The 23,606-nt window shown below is 40.6% G+C and overlaps 1 protein-coding gene across 8 annotated transcripts in view; it reads left to right on the forward strand.

Annotated features, from left to right (window-relative positions):
• The window catches only part of TJP2 (tight junction protein 2), a 96,421-nt gene that overhangs the window by 51,395 nt on the left and 21,420 nt on the right, over positions 1–23,606 (forward strand). For all 8 annotated transcript variants that reach the window (XM_068974107.1, XM_068974106.1, XM_068974109.1 and 5 more), the window contains exons 2-11: positions 6,609–6,662; positions 8,964–9,088; positions 9,736–9,838; positions 11,248–11,809; positions 15,652–15,755; positions 16,386–16,539; positions 18,198–18,306; positions 18,412–18,545; positions 20,357–20,423; positions 21,250–21,400. In XM_068974107.1, the coding sequence (XP_068830208.1) occupies positions 6,618–6,662; positions 8,964–9,088; positions 9,736–9,838; positions 11,248–11,809; positions 15,652–15,755; positions 16,386–16,539; positions 18,198–18,306; positions 18,412–18,545; positions 20,357–20,423; positions 21,250–21,400 (1,554 nt within the window). In that variant the 5' untranslated portion in view covers positions 6,609–6,617. The remainder of the gene's footprint in view (positions 1–6,608; positions 6,663–8,963; positions 9,089–9,735; positions 9,839–11,247; positions 11,810–15,651; positions 15,756–16,385; positions 16,540–18,197; positions 18,307–18,411; positions 18,546–20,356; positions 20,424–21,249; positions 21,401–23,606) is intronic.

Consider the following 23,606-nt stretch of genomic DNA (forward strand, 5'->3'; position numbering starts at 1 on the left):
CACTTCTCAAATTACTGCTCCCCCTTGCCCCCTGGCAGTCTGAATGATTGCACTTTTGCTCTTTTGGCTTTGCCGTCTGTTCTGCATTAACAAATATTGGTATGAGGTCCTTGGGCTAGGAATCATTGGGTACCCTTTGGTGTTTACTCATGAGCCCACCTTTCCTTCCCCCCACCCCCCGTTTTTTAACTTACAGAGTGTTTGGTATATAAGAGAATTATGTATCTAAATCATAAAGTGTAATTATAAAATATACTCGTGAGCCCGTCACGATACCCATGGACCCTCACTAGGGTGGACCCAAGGTCCTTTCTCACTCATCTACCTCATCCTGGGTCACACACACACACAAACACCTCTAAACAAAAGTGTGCAGTGCAGTGGTGTCCCGTATATTCACATTTCCATCTTTGAATTATGTAAAAATGATAGCTCTCTATATAAACCCTTGCAGGATGTTTTTCACTCCGTTATGTTTGAGACACTCCTGTGTTGTGGGTGTGTGGCTCTAGTTTTCATTGCAGTATAGCATTGCATTTTAATAACATATCACAATTTGTTCGTCTGTTCTGCCCTTGATAGATCATTCAGGTTGTCTCAGTTTGGGCTGTTGAAATATTCCTGCTGTGAATACTTGGTGGATCTGTGCGCACATACTGGCACATTTCTCTTGGGCCTCTGACCAGCAGAGAAATCATTGCATCGTGAATACGAGTCCCTTTACCCTGCCTGATATATGTATGTACTTTTCCTATGGTCTTGCATGTGAAGCTTTCCGAAGGCTAAGCAGCTCCCTGCCCGCATTCATGCAGTGGCTAAATATTGATGGCAATTCTCGGATCTCTGCACAGCCCAGCACAGGTTGGGTGGGGCCCATTGGCCCAGTTGGAAAGGCGTGGTCTCAGCTGTTGCCTAAGGTGATACATGACTGCAGGCTGTCCCTGGGGATGTATCGGGAGCTGATTTTCTGTGATTGTGTAGGGTGCTCTGTGTTTCTAGAAAGATAGTTATACAGATGAGGCAGAGAAGACAGTCAGTGATTTGCTGTTTTGGGCACACCCATGGTTGAGTGACTGAATAAGTGAAGGAATGAAAGAATGAAGGGTTTTCTGTGAGACCTTTGTAAAAAGTCACAGCTTTGTGGGTTGTATGCAACATGGTTTATTTTTAATGCTCAAGAGAGCTGTTAAAATTTATTTCACTCTAATTTCTTTACCTTTAAAATTAAGATTTGAAATTTATCACTTAGTATATTCTCTTAAAATTTAAGTAGTTAATGGGTTATGTCACAGCCCATTAACTCTAGGTAAGAAAAGGTTGCTTATAATCTGAGCAGTTTCATAACAAGTTGATGAAGTCTTTGGCACTTGGCAAGGTCTGATTGATTTAAAAATTTCATTCATTCCTGTGATTGGCACAGTAGTGGTAAGGGATTAATCCTTTCTCTGACAAATTGAATTTAAATTACTCCTGCAGGCAGCACAGGAATACTTAAAGGCAATTTAATCTTATTAAGAAAGAATAGTGAATTACAAAAGCCAGGTTCATACTAGGAGAATGTTTTGAAAATAAAATTTTGAAGTAATGTATTTATTTTGCTAACTGATAAAAAAATTTAAAACTGTTAATAGAGAGTTTTCTGTTTTTATTTTTGACATATATTCTAAAAGCAATGTGCTCATAAAAATATTCTCTAAACCCTCACAACTCCTGGAGAAATTTAACATTTATTGGTATTTACTCTTCCAGTCCTTTCCCTGCATGCTTACAAAAATAAATAAGTCAGAGAAATAAGAAACAGGAACAAACAATGATGTTTTGCACCTTGATTCTTTTTCCTTTAACTGACATTTAAGTGTGTGTGTGTGTATAAAACCAGTCTCCTATTGTTGAGCATTTAATTATTAAAAACTATAAACAGCTGTATATGTACATAAATTTATATGTATATCTTTGTGCACTTGTACAAGTATTTCTGTAGAATAAATTGCTAGAACTGGAACTGATTGATCAAGTGGTATGTATATTTTACATTTTGAAGTACATAAGGCATTTGCCTTCTGGAAGATGTATGCCAATTTATATCCCCACTGCTTCCCAAGAACAGGCTGGCCTAAAAACATAAAACTAATTCTCTTTCTAATTGAAAATATGGTCATCATGATGAAAAAAGCTTTAGAAGTGGACAGAAGTTAAATGAATATTTCAGTGCCTGTGTGTTTCACTGTGAGTTGATTTATTTAACCTAAAGATCACTGTCCTTTTGGGATTATGCTCCCCATCTACCCCATAGCATTGCCCAGTCCTCGGAGTCGTTGTCATGGTACTGCTTCTTTCCTGATGACTTTTAAACACATTTTTGGGGTAGGGTACTGAATGATGTTTTTTCTTAATACATGAGAGTATAGCTATACTCAGAGAGGATTTGGCAACTGTATTTATTTTACCGCAACTTTCAGAGTAATTCACTGTTGAAATCTGTCAGCTTTAAAGTAAAGTGCAGAGAAGAAACTTGGAAAACATACATGCTAGTAAGATTACTTCCAGGTCATGGTGAGTTGGTTGTATTGAAGCCACGTTGAAAACAGGTGTCGAGATGTTAGGAAGTGTTCTGTGAAAATGGAAAGGGACGATCGGTTCTGATCAGCTGGATTTCTGCTTATTATTTCCCTTTAAGAAGAAGCACTTAAAAAAAAATAATAGGAAACTTTATTAAAATCTTGGGAAAGTTGTGATATACTGGCACAAATTGGAAAATGCTGTTATAGACAACAAAAATCCAGAGAGAAATGGCCATAAACTATTTCTCTCTGGAACACCAGACCATAGGCACCTGAGTTTCCAGCTAACCACCTCCAGCGTGATACGGAAAGAGCAGAGAGCCACTGAATGGAGTAGAAATTTACTTTAAAGGAAAACTTTTTTTGTAATAGAAATCGGTGCCTTCATCATATTAATTGGGTGATGAATGAATAATATATCCGTTAATTTATGGAAAAGAAAACGTTTTTGAGTGCCTACTCTGTGTGCCAGACACTGTTCTAGAAGATATGAGACAAAAGTGAGTAGAAAAAAGTCACTTGAAAATCCGTTTTCTTTTTTTTAAATTGAAGAACAGTGATCATGGTGAATAAACTTAAACAGTGGGAGAGATTTACATATTTTAGACAGTTACCTCTTTTGAATGCTTACATATTTCATTGTGTTGCCATGCCTTCATTTAGCCTAAGCATCACCCCTTTTTGGACACTAATGCACCTCCACCCCGAAAGCACTCAGTCCCTGGTGTGCTGGTAACACAGAAACTAATTCTCACCTTTTCCAGGCACCATTTTTTGAGTTCTTTCTAACCCTAGAGACAATCTAAGTTCTATTTTTAAATCTCTTTCTGAGAATTCTGATCCCTTGGAGCCAGATGGTATTAACCAGGGAAATGTCCCCACAGTGAGTACATAGAGGGAGGAGGGAACTAAAGGATTATAAACTCCTCTCGATTTGAGTAATCAGTGACAGCCACTCAAGAGTAGTCTTGCTCATCTTCTGTACAAACAAAATTGCCTTTTTCTAACCCCATTCTACCAAAAGAAAGAAATTATCTGCTCTAATTTATCAGTTGTTAGCCTTTTGTGCTAAGTGGCATCTTCCCCCGACCAAGCCTGAGTTTTAACTGGGTAAAACAGGATGACAGTATCTGGACATGTTTTGATTCTCGTCTCTCTGTCTTATTAGTAGCAGTGCGGGAATTGGCAAATTTGAGTTTAAAAAATTTTTACCGTAAAATAGCTAGAGAGTTTTTCTTAAATTATTTGTAAATAAGTACAGTAAAGCTTTTTATTCATATAATTAAATTTCTTTAAGTCCTTATGTTTTAGATATTGTCTATTAAAAAACATGTAACTAGATCTTCTTGTTTTTAATCCATTTTGACCATCTGTCTATTGGGATAACTCTACATTCATTTCTACAATCATAGTTTATGTTTTGTACTAATATTTGCCCTCCTTTTACTAAATGTCCCATTTTGTCTCTTCTGCCTTCTTTTGGATTGACTTTTGTTTTCATTTTATTTTTCCTTTTGCTATTTGGAAGTTATATATTCTAATTATTCCTATGGTGGTTATACCAGAAAATTTAATATGTGGATTTTACTCAGTGAAGTTCAAAATTAATCAACAGTTTAATTCTGCTCTTGAATGCAATATTTAGAATAATTAAATCATGTTACACGCTTCTAGATTTAAATCATGTTACACGCTTCTAGATTTACTGTGTTGCCTGGTTGTGTGTCTGTGTGTATGTCTGTGTGTGTGTGTGTGTGTGTGTGTGTGCGTGCGCGCACGCGCGCACGTGCGTGTGCATGCGCGCACGCGCTCAGTTGTTTCCTACCTTTTGAGACTCCATGGACTGTAGCCAGCCATGCTTCTCTGTCCATGGAATTTTCTAGGTGAGAATACTGAAGTGGGTTGCTATGCCCTCCTCCAGGGGATCTTCCTGACCCATGAATTGAACCCATATCTCCTGCATCTCCTACTTTGGCAGGTGGATTCTTTACCACTGAGCCACTTGGGAAGCTCACAGAATTTTAGTTCTGTCTTAGTTAACTGTCAAAAATTACACGTTTATTATAGTTGCATATAGCCAATATACTTCCAGGTGTACATCCCTTCTTGTCTTTTATTCTTCTTTCTGGGATTATTTCCCTTTCTTAAATTTGTCTTTTGGAAGTTCTTTTACTGCTTGTCTAGGGTAATAATCTGTCTCAATTTTGTTTTTTAAAAAATGTCTGTCCCCCAAATCAACAGATACTAGTTTCAATATGTAGTTCTACTAAGTTCAGGCTTTCATTATTGCTGTTTCAAAGTCAAATGTTATTCTGATTGCTCTTTTGTACTCTTTTCTGCTTAGCTGCTCTCAAGTCTCTGTATCTTTTTCTGTAGTAAGATTACCATGTTTTTCAAAGTGATTTTTTAATTTGGTTTTTTAATTTACCCTGTTTGTGATGTATCAGTCTTGAACCTGAAGAATCATCAGGTCTTGTTGTTTTGGAGTATTGCGTCTGTCTCACTTTCTTAACTTCTTCTGGAAATCTAAATAGACACATTGTAAGACTATCTCACTTTCAATTTCTTTCAACTGTTTCACTTTTTTAATGATTTGTGCTGCACTGGGTAATTTATTCACATCTTTCTTCCAATTCATTATTATCTTTAACTTTCTGTGGTATGTGGTTCAATCCATTTTTAAACTTAATTTTATTATCGTATTTTTTTATTTCTAAAAAAAGTTTAGATTTGCCTGATCATTTTTGATACTGTTCTTTGAGTACACTTTGAATTCCCCCTTTTTAATTTCTTATGAAAAACACATGAGACATATTATACTTTTCTTTTGGTCTGTGATTGATTTTTTCCAAAATCCACAGACTTTGATTCTGCAGTTTCTCTTAACTCTCACTAATGATGACCTGTTTTGTGTTTGTGTTTAAACTGTGAACTCGTGTTCCACAGATACTTGTCTGCAGGGTTCTCTGAAGCCTGCTTTTTAGTGTGTTCCTGGGTAATTTTAGTGTGTTCCTGGAGTATTTCATTCACTCCATGTACCTGGGTGGTGGTGCCAGTGTAGAACCACTTTGGGTATGAGTGTTTCAGTAGGGGAGGGTGTCGTCACATCTATAACATGAATTTCAGTCTCAAGCCTGAGTGAGTACAGGTCTCTCAATACAGGAATTCTCCAGGGAGATATTTTTAGTTATTTCCACTCTGCCCAGAGCCAAGAACGAGACAGGCAGCTGTGCCTGCTGTCTCCATCTGCCTCACATGCTTTTCCCCCTTATACATCCACTCTGATCTGATCTCCACCCTGTTTACATCTACAGTTTTCTCTCTTTCCAGCCTCCTGTTGAAATGCCTGCTGCAGTGCTGCCCTTATCTCTCTGGCTTTCAGCTTTCTTGCCATTTTTTGACTTTAAGGATTTCCCCTCAAAGCCAGCATGCATTTAATGGATTATTACGATTATGAAATGATATCCACTGTTTTCAGGTTTGTCTAGAATATTGTCAGAAATTGACACCTAGGGGTCTGTTTATGCTGGCATTATCATCTTTTACACCCATAATGCTGATGGGGAAAAGGCCAAGGGGTCCCACAGACCTTGATACAAATAGTATCAAGTTTGGCACTCTCTTGATAAAGGCCAAGGATTCCCTTAGACTTAAAAATGCATAAACTTGCCTAGGAAGTTGCTTTTGACAGGACGAATGAGAATTTTTTTTTTAATTGAAATATATCTGTTTCCAACTCTAGATAAGCACTTTTATCATGACCGTGTTTTGGAGTGGTGATAAGAAAAAAGCTTAACACTTAATATTTCTTCCTTTTTAGGGTGTATCTCTCAGTATGTATTTCACTAATTTTCCTTGTATTGTTAAGACTGCCATTTCATTGAAGGAAAGTGTGTTTGGAAATAAGTAGTATAATGTTCCCACTCTTTTTGATGTGTGGAATGTGTGAGCTGGACTTTCTATGGAGACATTTTGAATTACAATTTTATTTCTATCATTGAAATGCTTGTGGTTTAAATCAAATTGGTTTTGATTCTTTTAAAACAGGCTCCAGGCATGGAAGAACTGATATGGGAACAGTACACCGTGACCCTACAGAAGGTGAGTGTTTCGTATGTCATATCTGCTACAATCTGTTCTAGTATTTACAGATCATGAATCTTTTTTTAATTGAAGTATAGTTGATTGACTGTGTTTCAGGTATACAGCACATACAGATACACATACACACTTTTTCAGATTCTTTTCCATTATAGGTTATTAAAAGATACTGAATACAGTTTTCTGTGCTCTATAGCAGGACCCTGTTGTTTACTTTATGTATAGTTGTGTGTATCTGTTCATCTCAGATGCCTAATTTATTCCCCCTTCCTTTTCCCCTTTGGTAACCGTAAGTTTGTTTTCTATGTCTCTGTTTCTGTTTTGTAGGTTCATTTGCATTAATATCTTTTCTTGGATTCCACATACGAGTGGACATATGATGACTATTATTCCATTTATAGATACCATAACAGATCATGGATCTTATTTATTTGTACACAGACACAATTACTGCATTAACAAGGATTTGTATGTTCTATTTTTTGGCTAAGATCTGTATAATATAGAAGAGTCATAGAGATTCATTAATGTATTCACGTCTTCAGATAGAATGTTTTACAGGAAAACAGAGGAAAGAAAGGGAGGAATGGAAATAATCTGTTCTGTTTAATGTTAAGGCAGCTTCTACAATATCTGTACTTTTAAGTATAGCATTTATAACATCATTTCCTCACTGAGTGTTAAGTCCAAACAGAACTTTAAAACATTGGTTTAGCACTAGGGAGACATGGGTTGTATTCCTTGTCTCACTCCTGATTGTGTTAATGGGGCTAAGTTAATCAGATTTTTAATGATGCTTATTCTGACAGCAAAGTTCGAGGTAGGCATGATAGGTGTTAGCCCCACGCAAGACAAGTACAGCCATTAAGAACTTGTAAGTGATTTGTGTGTGGCTAAATGAACTAAACACACACTCGTGATTCCAAAGTCTTACTCATCAAGCTGCCTTGGTCAGCCTCATGATTTTCTTGGGCCCTGTATGGGTCTTTTTCCACTCTGAGTCCTTCCAGTCTCTGTCACTGTGTAGGTGGAGTCTGAGTTCCTCAAAGGGAGAGTTTTCCTTTGATCACAGCCGTGAACTTTAGACCATGACTTCAGTGGAAACTGGTTTCTGAATAAATATGTATGGAGTCAATTCAGATAGAAAAACACGGATGGATGCTCAGGTGCTGAAACTTCTGGAGCGGTAATCATGATTTCCTGAGTTGAGGGGCCTTCCCCCTTTAGGTCTTATTTTTCGCCTCTTGTCATTTTCTGGGGCTTCCATTCTGACTGTTTTCTCTGCCCTTTCGCCGTATACCATTTGAATTTAAACCACAAATTGGCAGAGGTGAGGAGCTGGTGCAGAGGATGGAGCTCTCTTTGTGTGGAAACTGGTATCAGGCGACAGTCCTGCCAAACTCAAAGCCGTGGGGCTAATGGACAGCAGCTCAGCTTGTTCTGTGTTTCTGTTTGCTGTCAACTGGCACAGTGGGCCCCACATGGGAACTTTTTTTTGGGTGAAGGTTTCTTTTATTCTCTGAATAGCTTTTTATATAATCAAACCCTTATTTAGCCTTATAGCCACATATATCCCTGGATGTGAATATAGTCCACATATAGTCCATGTAGTCACCTGGGTGAAATCCAGGAGCTTAGCTTTTCTGAACACTGAAATGAATTAAGATTCTGTATTATTTGGGTTCACCCTTATACATTTCTAGATTAATCTTCAATCTCATTCATCTCTATTTCCATCCTAAATGCATATAGAAAAGAATTTAATACTTTGCTCTCTCATAAGATGTCAAAAATAAGTTCATCTTCAGATTTTGTCTTTAAAATCCATATACTTCTTCTTCACTGTGTATTAAACAAGACCATTAGCTCCTCTAACTTGTAAGTTAAAGGTATTCTTTAAAAATACGGTTTTCGCACAGATTGAGTTGTGACAAGCCTTTCCAGCTCAGGCCTGGATATGAGAACAGATGTGATTGGTGATTCCAATAGCACATTCTTATTTGGACAGAAGATGTAATTTCCATCCCCTGCCAGCTTCTAGTGATAACTCCAGTCTGTGCTATTAATCTTGTCCAGCTTTCACAAGGCTGTTCCTTTTAGATAAGGTGTTTCCCTTTATAAACCTGTCGGCTAACCATGATGATGCCGTGTTCCATTTCTCACTTGTTTCTCTAAGCCTTCTGTTTCTGAACTGTCTCTGGTTATTGGTTTGACCTTTATTTTATTGACTGCTGGTAATAAATCCTGAAAGCCACTTATAGAGGATTTTATTTTAATTTTTATCTTAACTTCAATGACCAGGATTCCAAGAGAGGATTTGGAATTGCAGTATCTGGAGGCAGAGACAACCCCCACTTTGAAAATGGGGAAACATCTATCGTCATTTCTGACGTGCTCCCGGGTGGGCCTGCCGACGGGCTGCTTCAGTGAGTGTCCTTCTTCCTGCTCCCAATCCCTGCCAGTCCACTGGACAGGGGGCTTTTGGTGGTGTGCACTTTTAAAATTAAAAAAAGAAAGGAACATATATATATGTTAGTTTTCTTTCATACAGAGAGCATGGTTGAAATTTTACATCATTTTTGGGATGAGATAAAATTAAGAGTTAGGGTTCTGTGACCTCAAAATTTCTTTAAGAAGCCGAGGCAAGCTCTTGACTTCATCCCCTCCAAAACACAAGTGACTGTCAGCCTCCTTTGGGGTCATCTGTAGATTTGCTAGAGCATACCATGTACTGTGTTCCACCAAACACCGTGGGTAAGGAGGGCCTGATGTACAAGTTCCCTCTGTGCTCAGACCTTAGTGCCATCCAGCGACTCAGAGGGACCCATGGGTTTGGGTCCTTCTCCACAGATGGTTTCCAGGAGACACTGTCCAAAGCGCTCTGAGAGTCTCCTGGGTTCTTTCCTCTGAAGAGCTCAGACCGAGTTGACAGATTAAACCTCAGGAGTCATTAGACACTGAGCCTTTAATAAAAATTTTGGGTCAATCTTTTGCTTTTATTTGTTCCTAAATAAATGATTCATAGGGGCAAGCTGGGGGTTTTTCATATCCCATTTTTCTGTTTTGTTTGCAGAGAGAATGACAGGGTGGTCATGGTTAATGGCACCCCCATGGAAGACGTGCTCCATTCATTTGCTGTTCAGCAGCTGAGGAAAAGTGGGAAGATCGCTGCCATTGTATGTCCTGGGTTTGTTTTCAGCTTGACTCCGTAGAGCTTTGTTTTTTGCCCAGAGGAAAATTACTACTTACTCTTCAGCACTTGACAGAATTGCACAATCTAGGGACCACTCCCTCTGTATCCTCAGTATGTTGGGAGGGTGATGCTAACTAAGGTTGATGTAAAGATCCCTTCTTGCCTTCTCATCCTTCTCCTAACTTAAGACCAGTGCCTCTCTTGCCTGAATGAATTTGCCTGAAGAGCCAGGTTAGATAATTGTTCTCTAAGAGATTTAGCTAGATTGCAAACAATGGTAAAACTGCATTAATTTAGAAACTAAATTATGAGCTCATAAACTCATTTGTAACAGGTCTCGCAGGATCACGATCTTTCTTCATAAACTCGCATTTCTTTGGAGATAACTGGCAGTCTGTGCCATTCACTCATTTATCAGCTCACTCAGTCATTCAGCAAACATTGGTTGAAAATCCGCTTGGCCCTGGAACAGGTCTGAGCTGTAAGGAGTGTTCACTCCAGCAGGGCAAGTGGACACACTGAGCGAGAACTGGAACATGGTGTGTTAGGGACAGTGCTGGGGGATACACGGGGTGTGTGGTATTTGATGTTTTTTTTCCAGCTTTATATGGTAAAAATTTTCAAACAAAAAGGGAAGTTCAAAGATTAGTATAACCAACACATATCTTCTATAGTGTTAATATTCTGCTGTATTCACTTAATTTTTCTCTGTATGTGTATATAAAGACATTTTTAGTCAACCATTTGAGGGGAAGGGGCAAGACACGGCAGTTCAACCCTTCTTACTTCTGAAATCTCCTAAATAAGGACATTCATCTACATAACTATACTACTGATATCCTATTTAAGAAAAGTAATAATAACTTCACTGCGTCATTTAGTACACAGTCCATGTCCTAAGGTGACTTTGATAGACTGTTTTTGTTCTCCATCCAGGAGCCAGTCAAAATTCGTGAGTCACACTTGGTCCTTATCTCATCAGTCCTTTTGAATCTAGAAGGATGCCTCTTTGCCCTCCTCTCTCCTCCTACATGCCACCCCCCACTTTGAATGACATGATTTATGGATGAACCTAGGCACTCCTATACAGAATGTCTCACTTTCCACATTTTCATTTTTGTAACTTCTTGATTTAAAGCCTCTTGGTGCTTTTCACACTTTTGAGTAGAAGCAGATTTTTGGAGCAACTGTGCTCCATTTTATACTCATTGTCTTACTTTCTTCTTAACACTCTGAGGTATTTATCCTTCTTGTTTTAAAGATAAGGATCCTGAGGCTTAGCCTGGGTAGGAACGCACAGTTATGCTGGAAAGGAAACCCGGGCTCTTAACCACTATATTCTCTCTGCTTGGTTGGGATTGTCTTGTGTCTCCTCTGTTTGTTTGGTGACAGGTGGTCAAGAGGCCCCGGAAGGTCCAGCTGGCCCCGCTGCGGGACAGTCCTCCTGTCCACGAAGATGACCGGGCTTTCGAGGTGATGGACGAGTTTGATGGCAGAAGCGCCCGCAGCGGCTACAGCGAGAGGAGCCGGCCCAGCAGCCGCGGAGGGCGCAGCCGCAGCTGGGAGGAGAGCCCTGAGAGGGGCCGTTCCCACGACCGGGCGCGCAGCCGGGATCGGGGCCGGAGCCTGGAGCGGGGCCTGGACCACGACGATGACTATGGGCGAGCCCGGGAGCGCAGCCGTGGCCGCAGCCTCGAGCGGGGCCTGGACCACGATGATTACAGGCGAGCCCGGGAGAGCAGCCGCGGCCGGAACATTGACGCGGTCTACGATCGCGCCTACACCCCCGAAGGGGAGTATGGCCACAGGGCCCAGCCTGATGGCCGGTATGGGGCGTCCCAGAGCCGCAGCCGTGAGCACCTCCACTCCCGCAGCCCCAGCCCGGAGCCCCGGGGGCGGCCGGACTCGGACAAGCCCATCGGGGTCCTTCTGATGAAAAGCAAAGCAAATGAAGGTAGGCATGCGTGATGAAGAAAAGCACTGTAACACTAGCTAACTCTTCCGTGGTACCTGCTTTGTTCCACACACTGACCTAAATGCTTCGCATAGATTAGCTCATTTCATCCTCACCACCACCTCCTGTGGGTATTATTCATATTTTTATTTTATAGACAAGGAAACTTGAGGTGCAGAAAAGTCCGTTGACTTGCACAGAGTTGTATCATCAATGGCAGAGCCAGGTGGCAGAAATTTGGCTTTAAATGGATAGGCCAGTGATTCTCAAAGCCACATAAGTATCACCTGGACTCTTGTTAGAAAGGCAGATTCTTAGGCCCCAGCCCAGCCCCCCCCGAATCAGAGGCACTTGGGTGGCCCCTTGTGTTACGCTTTCCTGGTGAACCCAAAGCAGCTTAAACTAATGAAACCACAGTAGAGGATGCTACTCCAGCCAGTCTTGATTGAGTTTTTGCTCAATGCCAGGGCCTCTGTGGAATAAATATTTTCTTCTTTAATCCTCACTAGAAGCCTGCGTGGTGGGTAGGACACTTCGCTCCTCTTTTACAGGTGGGGATAGATTTATGGTATGTGAGGAGAGATTTATGGTGTGTCCACGGATGAGGTGGGCTCTGTCCTGCACTGCTGATCCATGTCATGTGCCTGGAGCATTTGCACACATTTAATCAAGTCCAAATTCACTAAAGCCCTGGGTGACAGGTAGACAAAGCAGTATTACTTGCAGTTTAGGTGAAACTCAGAGGTGGGAGGTGACTTGCCCACATCTTGAAGCTGATAAGTAAGTGGTAGAGTTGGAACTTAAACTTCATGCCTTGAAAATAAATGACAGGAAACAAGTAGGTGAATGAACAGGGATTTAGAGCCCCATGTTGTGATATTCCTTGCATTGATTCTTGGCATTCAACATTTTAAATTCCTTGTAATATACGTTTTATCTCTTTTCATTCTCTAGTTCTTCTTCAAGAGGAAAAAAGATGAGTGTCCAAGAGTGTAATGTGTAAGATCGCTTGCTTTTAAGGTTGGGAATTTGCACTTTTAAAGAGCCTATCAGATGAAAGGGTTTGTTTTCTTTAGCTCTTCTAGCGGTGCATAAAGAGTTGAGTTATAGAACTGGGTACCTGTTGGAAGACCTGATACTGAAAAGATATTGAAATAATTGCAAGGATGTGAATAACAGGATACCTGGAGCACAGGCCCAGAAAGTAATGGTGAACGTTGAGATTGTATGATCTCTGAGGAATGTGCGTCTTAGCTGGTTTAAGGATTCTAGAGAGTCTTATCATCCTAGATAATGACATCATCAACCCCCAAGAATTGCAGAGTGGAAACCATTCTGCTTCCAGATTGTGGACTGTCGAGGAGTTTCGAGAAAGATGACTTGATGTGAGGCATCCTTCACAGAGGCCTACTGCATGTTCTGTAGGACTTGCACCTAGGTTCCCAAGCTCCCCGCTGTAGTGCTCTTCAGTACTTTCCTCTTCTTCCTTCTCCTCTCCTGCTTCTTCCTCTTTTGCCTTCTCCTCCCCCTCCTACTCCTGCCACAGAAAGAACCACATGCTGCAAATAATCGTGGGTGCACCAATATGTGAAAAACTTGACCAACTGTTTCATGGGACAATCCTTACCGTGTGCTGGTTTTTGAACAGTTCCATTACATTGAATTAAAAAATACTGGTCACAGCTCACTAAATTGATTTCAAGATTCACTCATGAGTTGTGATCCACAGTTAAAAAAGATGTTGCGTGTCCTAAGAAACTGCCCAAGTCATGCCTGGCCTTAGTAATACTATCAAGGAACAAAGGGAGCTCATGCCCCTTTGCAGATATGACATTTACTCCTCCTGGGCCATTTTGTTCTTTAAACTTGGAATTCAGTGTTCATTGTTTTCCTCCCAAAGTTCTACTTTTTCAAAAAGATTTTTAAAGCCACCTTTTGCTAAGATTTGGAGAAGGAAATAGCAACCCACTCCAGTATTCTTGCCTGGAGAATCCCATGGACGGAGGAGCCTGAGTCCACGGGGTCGCAAAGAGTTGGACACGACTGAGCGACTTCACTTTCACTTTGCTAAGATTACGTAATAATTAAGCATAACTGGCTAGAGTTCCGTAAAAGTTAATCTTTAAAACTATCTGGCTGTTGGCAAGACCTTCGTTTGATTAAGGTAAATATGATCCACTCATATGCCCAGCATTTACATGTTTCATGGGTATTAGATAGACATGCTGGTAAAAGTCTTAGAAGCTGGTCAGCTGATTTTTTTCTTAATTTGAAAGATGCCCACAAACACATCAATAGCAACTTATTTGTTAACTTTACAGTAAGAGTACAGTTTTTAAAAGAATAGAGGAATTGTAGACACATGAGAATTCATGGCTGAGGTTTGTCTCAGCCTTCTGTGCTGGACTGTGAGGCTGTTTAACCAGTAAGGAATTGCCATCCTTGAAAGAAAATGTCATCCATCTTACCCTTATTATTTCTTGAGAGTCATCTTCTAATAAGGTAGGGGTGGACCTCAACACAGTTAAATCATTGTAAGATCTGATGCAAACTTACGGTAAGTCACTTAAAACTGATCTTTAAATCTATGTCTAAGTAGTAAAAAGTTATTTTGAACTGATAAGATTTTAGCCCATAACAATAACAATGAAAATTTGAATGTGCCTCTTTTAAAACCTGCTAGGTTTAGGTAATGGCACCCCACTCCAGTACTTTTGCCTGGAGAATCCCAGGGACGGAGGAGCCTGGTGGGCTGCCGTCTATGGGGTCGCACAGAGTCGGGCACGACTGAAGCGACTTAGCAGCAGCAGCAGCAGCAGCAGGTTTAGGTAGCTTCCTAAAATAACCAAAGTTCATCCTCAAAATAATGTCTATTTACAAGTTTAGTAAAATCAGAATAATATTTAAAATATTTTATAGTATATGTATACTTAGTAAATACAGTGGTTTTTCTTTTGAGAGCAACACTAAGCCCATGAATCCCCAGAGCTGTGCCAGTTTTAGTTGAATACTGTATTTGTTGCTTTGCTGGTTTATTTATCCCTTTTCTTCGCACACTGAAGTTTTTTCAGTGCCAAACCCTACACAATTTAACTTGTTACAGATAGAGAGTATAATATTGGTGGTACCTTCCTATAGGCAACTGGATTGTCAATAGAACATGCCTGTACTGAATTGTGTTTTTTTTTTCTTCCCCCAACATTTTATTTTGAAAAGTGTTAATTTTGTGACGAATACTCAAATAGCCTTCACCTAGTTTTACCAGTTTTTAACATTTGGCCACATTTGCTCCATTTCTCTTTTTCCCCTTTCTCCCTCCCCCTCTTCTTCCCCTACCTCCTCTCTGTCTCTAATTGGTGTTTTGGAAATAAGTTGCAGGCAAGATGACCTTTACCCTTAAATATTTCGGTGGGTATCTCCCAAGGACAAGAACATTCTCTTACATAACCATAATGCCATCATCACTGTTAAGAAATTAGTATGAATATGCCTTTTAATATATTATAGCCCAGTTCATTTCGAAGTTACTCCAAAATAATGTAATCCACCCTCACCCCCACACCAGCCCCTCTGTACCCCACACATTGAATTGAGGACCTAGTGAAGTTTTATGCAGTGTGTTTGTTTTTTGGTATCTCCTTTAATCTAGAACAATCTCTCTGCCTCTTTTGTTTTTTATGACATTGACAGTTTTGACAAGTTCAAGCCAGTGGTCTTATACACTGTCCCACATGCAAAATTAACTTTTCATACATATTTTTAAGTAGTTAGTCCTGAAAGCCAGACTCAGTTTTCTGGACATGTTAATGAAATATGTGTATATTTCTGTGTTTGTCTTCTAGAATATGGTCTCCGGCTTGGGAGTCAGATCTTCATAAAGGAAATGACCAGAACCGGTCTAGCAACTAAAGATGGCAACCTGCATGAAGGAGACATAATTCTCAAGGTGGGCGGATAAGGGCAGAGAACAGCCAGGTTCATGCTCGGCTTCATAGTCCGCATTTCCACATTTAAGTTCCAGCACAGTGAAACTTTGTTGAGATGGGAGTCTCAATAGTAAGACAAAGCCAGGAAGAATAGCAAAGAGATCGTTTTTAATCAGGAAAACTAGACTTAGAGATGTGTAATAGAGGAATGTCAGTTTAAAGAAAAGAATCTCAACAAAGACATCCTTCTTCCCCTGTTTATTTAAAGTTTAAGCTCCTGTTTTCTGAATGAAGGAAAGATGAGAGGGTGACATGGTGATATATGGATGCTGAATATTTAATAGTTTTTGTAAACCTCTTCAGTCAGGAAACATATTCCAGTAGTAAACCAAGCCATTGTCTTGAACTTGGAAGTTCAGTAAATTCACAGAGTCACTTGAGCTTTCATGCCTGTGTTTGGGTTTCAGACATGCAAGGTTATATTTAATTTAAAGGATAATTCATTTTTGTTCATTCTATCATCTTAAAGCCCATGTCTGTTTGAATAGCTGAGCAGAGCCTTTCCATTTTTAGTAGGGGAAATAAGAACTTTTCTGTTTCACTCTTAATAGTTGTATTACATGGAACATTACTGTTCTTCACATACACAGATAAATGGAACCGTAACTGAGAACATGTCTTTAACGGATGCTCGAAAACTGATAGAAAAGTCAAGAGGGAAACTCCAGCTCGTGGTGCTGAGGGACAGCAAACAGACGCTCATCAACATCCCCTCATTAAATGACAGTGACTCAGAAATAGAAGGTAAAGAAAGGGGAAGGTGTGAACTTAGCTGGGAGTGAGGAAGGCTGTTGCTTCCGCATTCTCATCTCTATTTATCAAAGCCGTTCAGCTGGAAGTTAAATTCCTAACAGAAACCTCTCTTTTAAACTTTAATTCCTAGTTAGGTTGTTATTTTCTTATTAAGGGGTCTATTGAAGTTAGAATTCCAGTATGGAATTCTGGTGCACTTAAGAGTCCCAGTGGACTCTGATTAAGGCCATTGAATACAAAACTTGTGAGTAAACAAATGTATATCGGAGTGGCTCAGAGAACTAACCACAGGACTTCCCTGGCAGTCTAGTGGTTAAGACTCTGCCCTCCCAATGCGGGGCGTCTGGGTTCAGTCCCCGATCAGGGAGCTAAGATCCAGCATGCAGCAATTAAGGATCCTGTGTGCTGCGTTTAAGACCCTGTGCAGCCAAATAAATAAACATTTAAACAAACAAAAAGAACTAACCACATACATTTGTAAATTACTCCTTCTTGGGCTTTCTTACGTGATATTTTTGAAGTGGCTATTAATATTTCCAACAAAGAGAAGACAATATGGAGGATAGCTAAAACTGGTAGACTATAATAAGGAATCAGTTAGAACAGCTGAATATTATAGTATTCATTGGTTTGGAATTTGTGTCACCTCTTGTATGAAGATGTATTCATTTCTTTTAGTTTTAACTTGAAGATGAATAGTACATAGGATAACATCATTTATTTAGTTGGTCAGTCTTTGTTTATTTCCACAAACAAGTCCAACTTCATGTCCTTCAAACTGGTCTTGGATATTTTGTGCTTTATTCTTTTTTTTTTTTTGGCTCTTAGGCATGTCTTTATTATGATTTCTAAATTGAGATATAGTTGATATACAACACACAGGATAACATTTTAACCATGTAAAAATTACCAATAAAAATAACTAGCCATGGCATTTCCTACGTAACCATCTAGTATTGCCTTTGTGCAGAAAAGTTTAGAAAATATTAAGTGCTCAAGTTTAGAAATGGACTTGCTTTTTAAAAGAATTACTTCATAAAACCTTAAAACTTAGTTTAACTTCTATTATATAAAATGTTTAATCAAGTGGTTACTGCTCGGAGTACAGGAGAACAAGGAGAGCATGAGAAATAATCCCAACTTGCAAGGAGCTTGCAGTTTACCTCGCTTTTTCCAAATGTCATCCTCAATCCACTAATAGCATTGTGTCATACAGGAGCTTGATAGAATTGCAGAATCTCAGGCCCTACCCAGAACAACTGCCTTTTAACAAGATCCCAGGTGACATGTATACACATTAAAGTTTGAGAAGCATTGTTGTATGGTAAAAATGAGTTTGTGTATCTTTCCATCTATAAAATCCCCATCATTGGCTTTTGGCTCTTCAGTGGCAGCTTTGATGGAAAGAATAATGAATGAGGAACATAAAATTCTGAATTTGGATTTCTCTTTGTTAATTAATGTCTTTCTGTTCAAGCTATCAGATTCCCCCCCCCCCCCCCGAGGGAAGACTATCAAACTATTTAATAGCACATTTACTGTCTGCCCTCTCTTCCATTTTCCATGTTTCCTTGCTCAGAGAATTGAATAATTTCTGGCACAGGTCTTAAATGTTTCATTAAAAAGACTTTTCTTATTTTTGAAACCAGATATCTCAGAAATAGAGTCCAACCGATCGTTTTCTCCAGAGGAGAGACGGCAGCAGTATTCCGATTATGATTACCATTCCTCAAATGAAAAGCTAAAGGAGAGACCAAAGTAAGATGATACGCGTTTTCCCTTGCACATGTCCCTGTGTGTGTATACGCATACTTGTGGGCAAATCTGTCACGTGATGAAACATTAACATGCTGTGTGCTTAAGTTCGAGAGAGGACATGCAGAGCAGATGGTCCAGGATGGGCGCCACACCCACTCCCTTTAAGTCCACTGGGGATTTGGCGGCTGCGGGCAGCATGGAGCCCAGCAAGGAACCCAGATACCAAGAGGAAACCCCAGGTGAGGCTCATTTTACACAGTTGTGTTCAGGTGTGTGTGCTTGGTAATTCCAGAGGGTGGCTGGTAGGAGAGAGAAAAAAATATTTAAAATCATTCTTATGTATAGAAGAGGCATTCCTAACTCATTTAATATTTAAAAAATAAAAAAGAATTTGCCTTTTGTATGTACCAACAGGTTGGTCACCTTCTGTTATATTTCATTAGTCATGGTCCTTTTGTCTCCCATCCCTGATCCCAACCTGATCTGTTTTCTGTTCACAACACTTCTCTCATCAGCTGCATGGGTTTTGTCTTCTGTCCAACTATCAGTTCTCCAGACACCAACCTGGTTGTCCTGCAATTCAGTTCAGTTCTGACACTGACTACCTGAATTCCTGCAGAGCCTGATGGTTAAGGGCTCTGTCTCACAAGATGCCACCACCACAGACGCCAGTCACAAGCCTTGGGTTGCTGCTTTTACTTCTGACCAATCAGCTCTAAACTGAAAGTTCCCATGACCCCCTCCTCAAGTTTGATAACTTGCTGGAATAGCTCATAGAACTCTGGAAGCACTTCATTTACTATTGCTAATCATTTTTTTAGAAATAAAGGATACAGCCAGATGGAAGAGATGCCTAGGGCAAGGTATGGGGAGAGGGTGGAGAGGTTTCATGCCCTCACTGGGCAGGTTACCCTGCCAGCACCTCAATGATTTCATCCATCCTGCAGTGTTCTGAATCCCCTAGTTTTGGGAGGCTTTGTCATGAGCATGACTTCCTCCTCTTGGTTACCAGCCCCAGATTGAGGCTGTCCAGAAGCCTACTAGGAGTCATCTCTTTAGAGCAAAGGATTCTCCTATCACCCAGAAAATTCCAAAGGATGTTGGAGCTCTGTGTCAGAAATTAGGGTTAAAGACCAAATATTAGAGCAAAAGATGCTCTTGGTACCCCTTTCACTCCAGAAACTATAGGGGTTTTAGGATCTCTGTGTCAGGACCTGGGGGTGGCGCAGAGACCAGATACATACTTGTTAATTATGTCACACAGTCGCATTTTGTCAGATTTGATTAAAGTCCTCTTATGTCCCATTTCTTTATTTCGGAAATAATTTTATTTATTTATTTTTGGCTTTGCTGGGGCTTTCCTCTTGTGGTAGTGCATGGCTTTGTTGCTGTGAGGGCTTGTCTCTTGCTGCAGTGCACGGCTTCTCATTGAAGTAGCTTCTCTTACGGCAGAGCACAGACTCTGTGGCACGTTGACTTGGTGGTTGTGGCTCCCAGGCTCTAGAGCGCAGGCCCAGTACTTGTGGCAGGTGAGCTCAGCTGAGCTGTGGCATGTGGGATCTTCCCGGATCAGGGATGGAGCCTGTGTCTCCTGTATTGGGAGATGGATTCTTCACCACTGAGCCACCAGGGAAGCCCCTGTGTCCCATTTCTGATCTCAACTGCATCCCCTACCCCCCACCACAATAAAATTAGTATCATAATTTAAATGCATAAATATTTACCCATGGAAAAAGCAGCATTGTTACATGACTTTTAAACTATTTTAAAATGCTACCATTTTGTAAATGTGATTATGCACCTTGCATTTGTAAGTTTCATTTTCCTTCTCACTTGTTTTTGAGAAACTACTGACATCTGCTAGTGCTTCAGAATTTAACTTTTAAGACTTACTTTTCATTTGATGTGATGACGTATATGTAGCATAAGGAACAGACTTTAATTTTTTGTGGATTTTGTGATCTTCATATTTAGAGACAAAACCTGTTTGTCTTGGTTGCTAATGATTTTTTTTTAAATTTTATAACTAGTGATGTTTTTTAATCCACAGTTCCTCCACCAAAACCAGCCCCAAGAGCTGTTCTTCGTCCAAGTCCTGAAGATTTAGCAATATATGGGTAGGCATCTCTTCCTGTTCCCCTTTCTTCCTCCACACAGCTCTGTCACTTAACTTAAATCTGGAAAAATGGTCATCTTAAACACCATTAAATGGTGATGATTTTGTAGATAATCAGCTGCCTTTAACCCATCTCTATTGCTAGTGTTTTTAAGAAAGAGAAATCATTCGTAGGAAGAGTAAAATGGGGAAGTGAGTGAGTGTTCACTTTGCCTGCTTGTCTGCTTAGCTGGCTAGTGTTCCAGATGTTATTCTGAATAGTTGAGTTTGCCAGATCAAGAATGCCCAGATGGGTGAAGAACTGCTTAACTCTGGTGCCTCTGTAGGGGCTGTAGTGACAGGAGGCTCTGGTGTGTGGAGGGAGGGGGGAAGTGATGCAGGGCTCTGCACTTGACAGAGAACCCCTGGTTCCGTGGTGTTCCATGGGTTAGGAACCTACCCCCCTGGACTTAGGCTGTCTCCATTTGACAGGAGCCCTATGGGATCAGCAGGATTTTCTTAGGAAGAATCCTGAAGTAGGAATCAGATGGCCTTGAATTTTTATCCCAACCCTGCCCATTATTTGCTTTTTATCTTAAATGAGTTTACTTAGACATTCTCTCTGTTTCTGTTCTTCACTGGTAAAGTGGCCTCCTGATATTCATCTCACAGCCCCAAGGAAGATAAAATTATAGATTATATAGGAAAGGCAAGAAAGAGTTTATAAAGGGTAAATCACTCTATAGATAGAAGAAATTAAATCTCTCACTGCTAATGTTGGTTCTCCTTTACCGAAAAAAAATAAGAAAACCTCCCATCTTTCTTTACTGAAACTGAACCCATTGCAGCCCCAACACCAAAATGGTGAGGTTCAAGAAGGGAGACAGTGTGGGCCTCCGGCTGGCTGGTGGCAATGACGTTGGGATATTTGTGGCCGGCATTCAAGAGGGTACCTCCGCGGAGCAAGAAGGTCTTCAAGAAGGGGACCAGATTCTGAAGGTATGAGATCCCAGCCCTGTTTGTAGGTGTTACTGGGAAAGAGTAGGGTTTCCTGGAGGGTCTTACATAAAGGATGAAGAAGTGGCCCCGCTGGTGAAAACAGACCAGCTGCGGGCTTGTTGCTGCTGAGCATCAGGTCTCTGTTTCGTTCCAGTGGACCCTGTCTCCTCAGTCCTGGAACCCAAAACCCATCCTTATGGGAACTTACAGCGTTCAGAACCCTCACAAAGATTTTTATTAGTTTGATTCACAGAACAGTTGAGACTTTCACTGAAGGCCTAGGGGGAAGATCTTGCTAGTGGTTTTTGGCCCGTTCTCCTGCGTGTTTATCACTCTGCAGGCCGTGTGCTGTAACTGAGCAGAGGTGAATGTTGCCATCAGATCGTCTGATTTGAATCCTGTCCCAGCTTCATATTAGTTTGTGGCCTTGGCTCCAGCTCTGAGACTCAGGTTTCTGTATCTGTTCAATGTGGATAAGCATACCTGCCTCGCAGGGATCCTGGGAAAGTTAGAACAGATGATACAAGGAATTCAGCAGAGTTCTTAGCACAGAGGAGGAGGGTCAGAGTCCATTCCTTTTCCCAGTGAAAAATAACAAGTTGCTGCCACTCTGTGTCACTTACGTCTAAAATTGTTCAGGAAGAGGAACACCTGGTTAACCAAATATTGATACTTTTAAAACTACTGTATATGTGTTTGTATAATCTGTTGGTTTAAAAACAACTGATAAGCAAGTCCTGCTTTGACATTTTATGAAAAACATACCATGTGTTTTCTGTTGACTTTTGAGTGTTCACTTCAAGCATGCTGAGTACCTTGTGACTATAAAAATATAGAATGCTTGGGAATTGTCTTCACTGGAATTTCTGCTTCTGTACACTTGCTTTTCTTATCATGAGTTCCTAGGGGATCTGGTAAGAAGAGCATCTAACCTCAAAGGAGATGGGGAGAAAAGCAGAATTCCCAAGGCAGCAGGCAGCAGAGCCCAGAAAGAAGTGGTCCTTTTCCTTCCTGGCCTGTGGCCTCATGGTGGTAGTTCAGATTTCATTTCCAGAGCAGATGAAGGGCAGACCTTGACCACGAGGTTCTCTGAAGCTTTGCAGTGACATTCTAGATCCTCTTTGGCTCTAGCCAGGATCCTGGAAGACAGAGTGTACCTGAGTGAACCTCAGGGTACCACATGAGCCTAGGAAACACTGCTTACCAAGTGCTACCAATAAGAACCCCTTTCGAGTGCCAGCTCATACCAGTTTACTCTTGGGCTGATGCCAAAGAAGAAGCATGTGTCCTAAATGATGTGGGGCCACAGGAAGTCAGGGAGGAATTTGAAAGCTTTTGCTCCTGAAGGCTCAAGGATAAAATATTTTCCTACCCCGGGGGTGAGAGTAGGGTGGCGTGGAGAAAGACTTTCAGAATTTTCATGGGAAAAAAAGTAAATTCATTTAGAGGCTTCACAGACCTCTCTCTCAGTTAAAGACAGAAAGAGTCACTTCCATGGGTAAATATTACAATACACAATGTTTGCTGTTTAAGAAAGTATCTTATTTCCTGTTATCACCCTGGCGACAGGGAAGAAACTGTGGGGACCCACCTCTTTTGCAGTAGTCTCATGGGGAGGTCAGACAGTAGATGGTCTTCATTCTTAGGCTGTTGACTACAAAAGGAGCCCTCCATTCTGCAAAGAGGTGAAAAAGCTTGAGCTTGCCTACTGAGGCAGAGAGGTTGTGACACGGTCTTAATGTAGCTGACACAGAGTCCTTTTCAGGCTCACAACAGACACAGCTGGACCGTGTAGACTATTAAATAGATAATGAAAGAGACTACTTATTAGAGAGGGCTATACAACCTAACCAAAGTGCTGTCTTGGCCTTTCTTTCGTTTAGTTTGTCTCAGCACTTCTTTTCATTGTCAAATTGAGTATACCAGGGTCCGATACACATATCCCAAGCACTTTCTTCTGTTGCAGTTTTTTACGTGCAGCTCTTTCTTTTGTAAAGGTGACAACTTGACATGTGGAATGAAAACATGAGTGTGTTGGGTGGCAAATTATGTGCCATGTAGATAACTGAAATAACACATGCTTTAGTGCTTGGGTTACCTGGTATGATTGTCATTTCATTTTCAGAAACTATTAGAGAAGAGAAAAGACAGAAAAAAAGAGCCTCGTAAGTTTGATTATTAACTCTGTGGATTTTAGCTACCAGGT

Source organism: Capricornis sumatraensis, chromosome 6, assembly GCF_032405125.1.
Source record: "Capricornis sumatraensis isolate serow.1 chromosome 6, serow.2, whole genome shotgun sequence".
In the NCBI taxonomy this organism is placed as follows: Eukaryota; Metazoa; Chordata; class Mammalia; order Artiodactyla; family Bovidae; genus Capricornis; species Capricornis sumatraensis.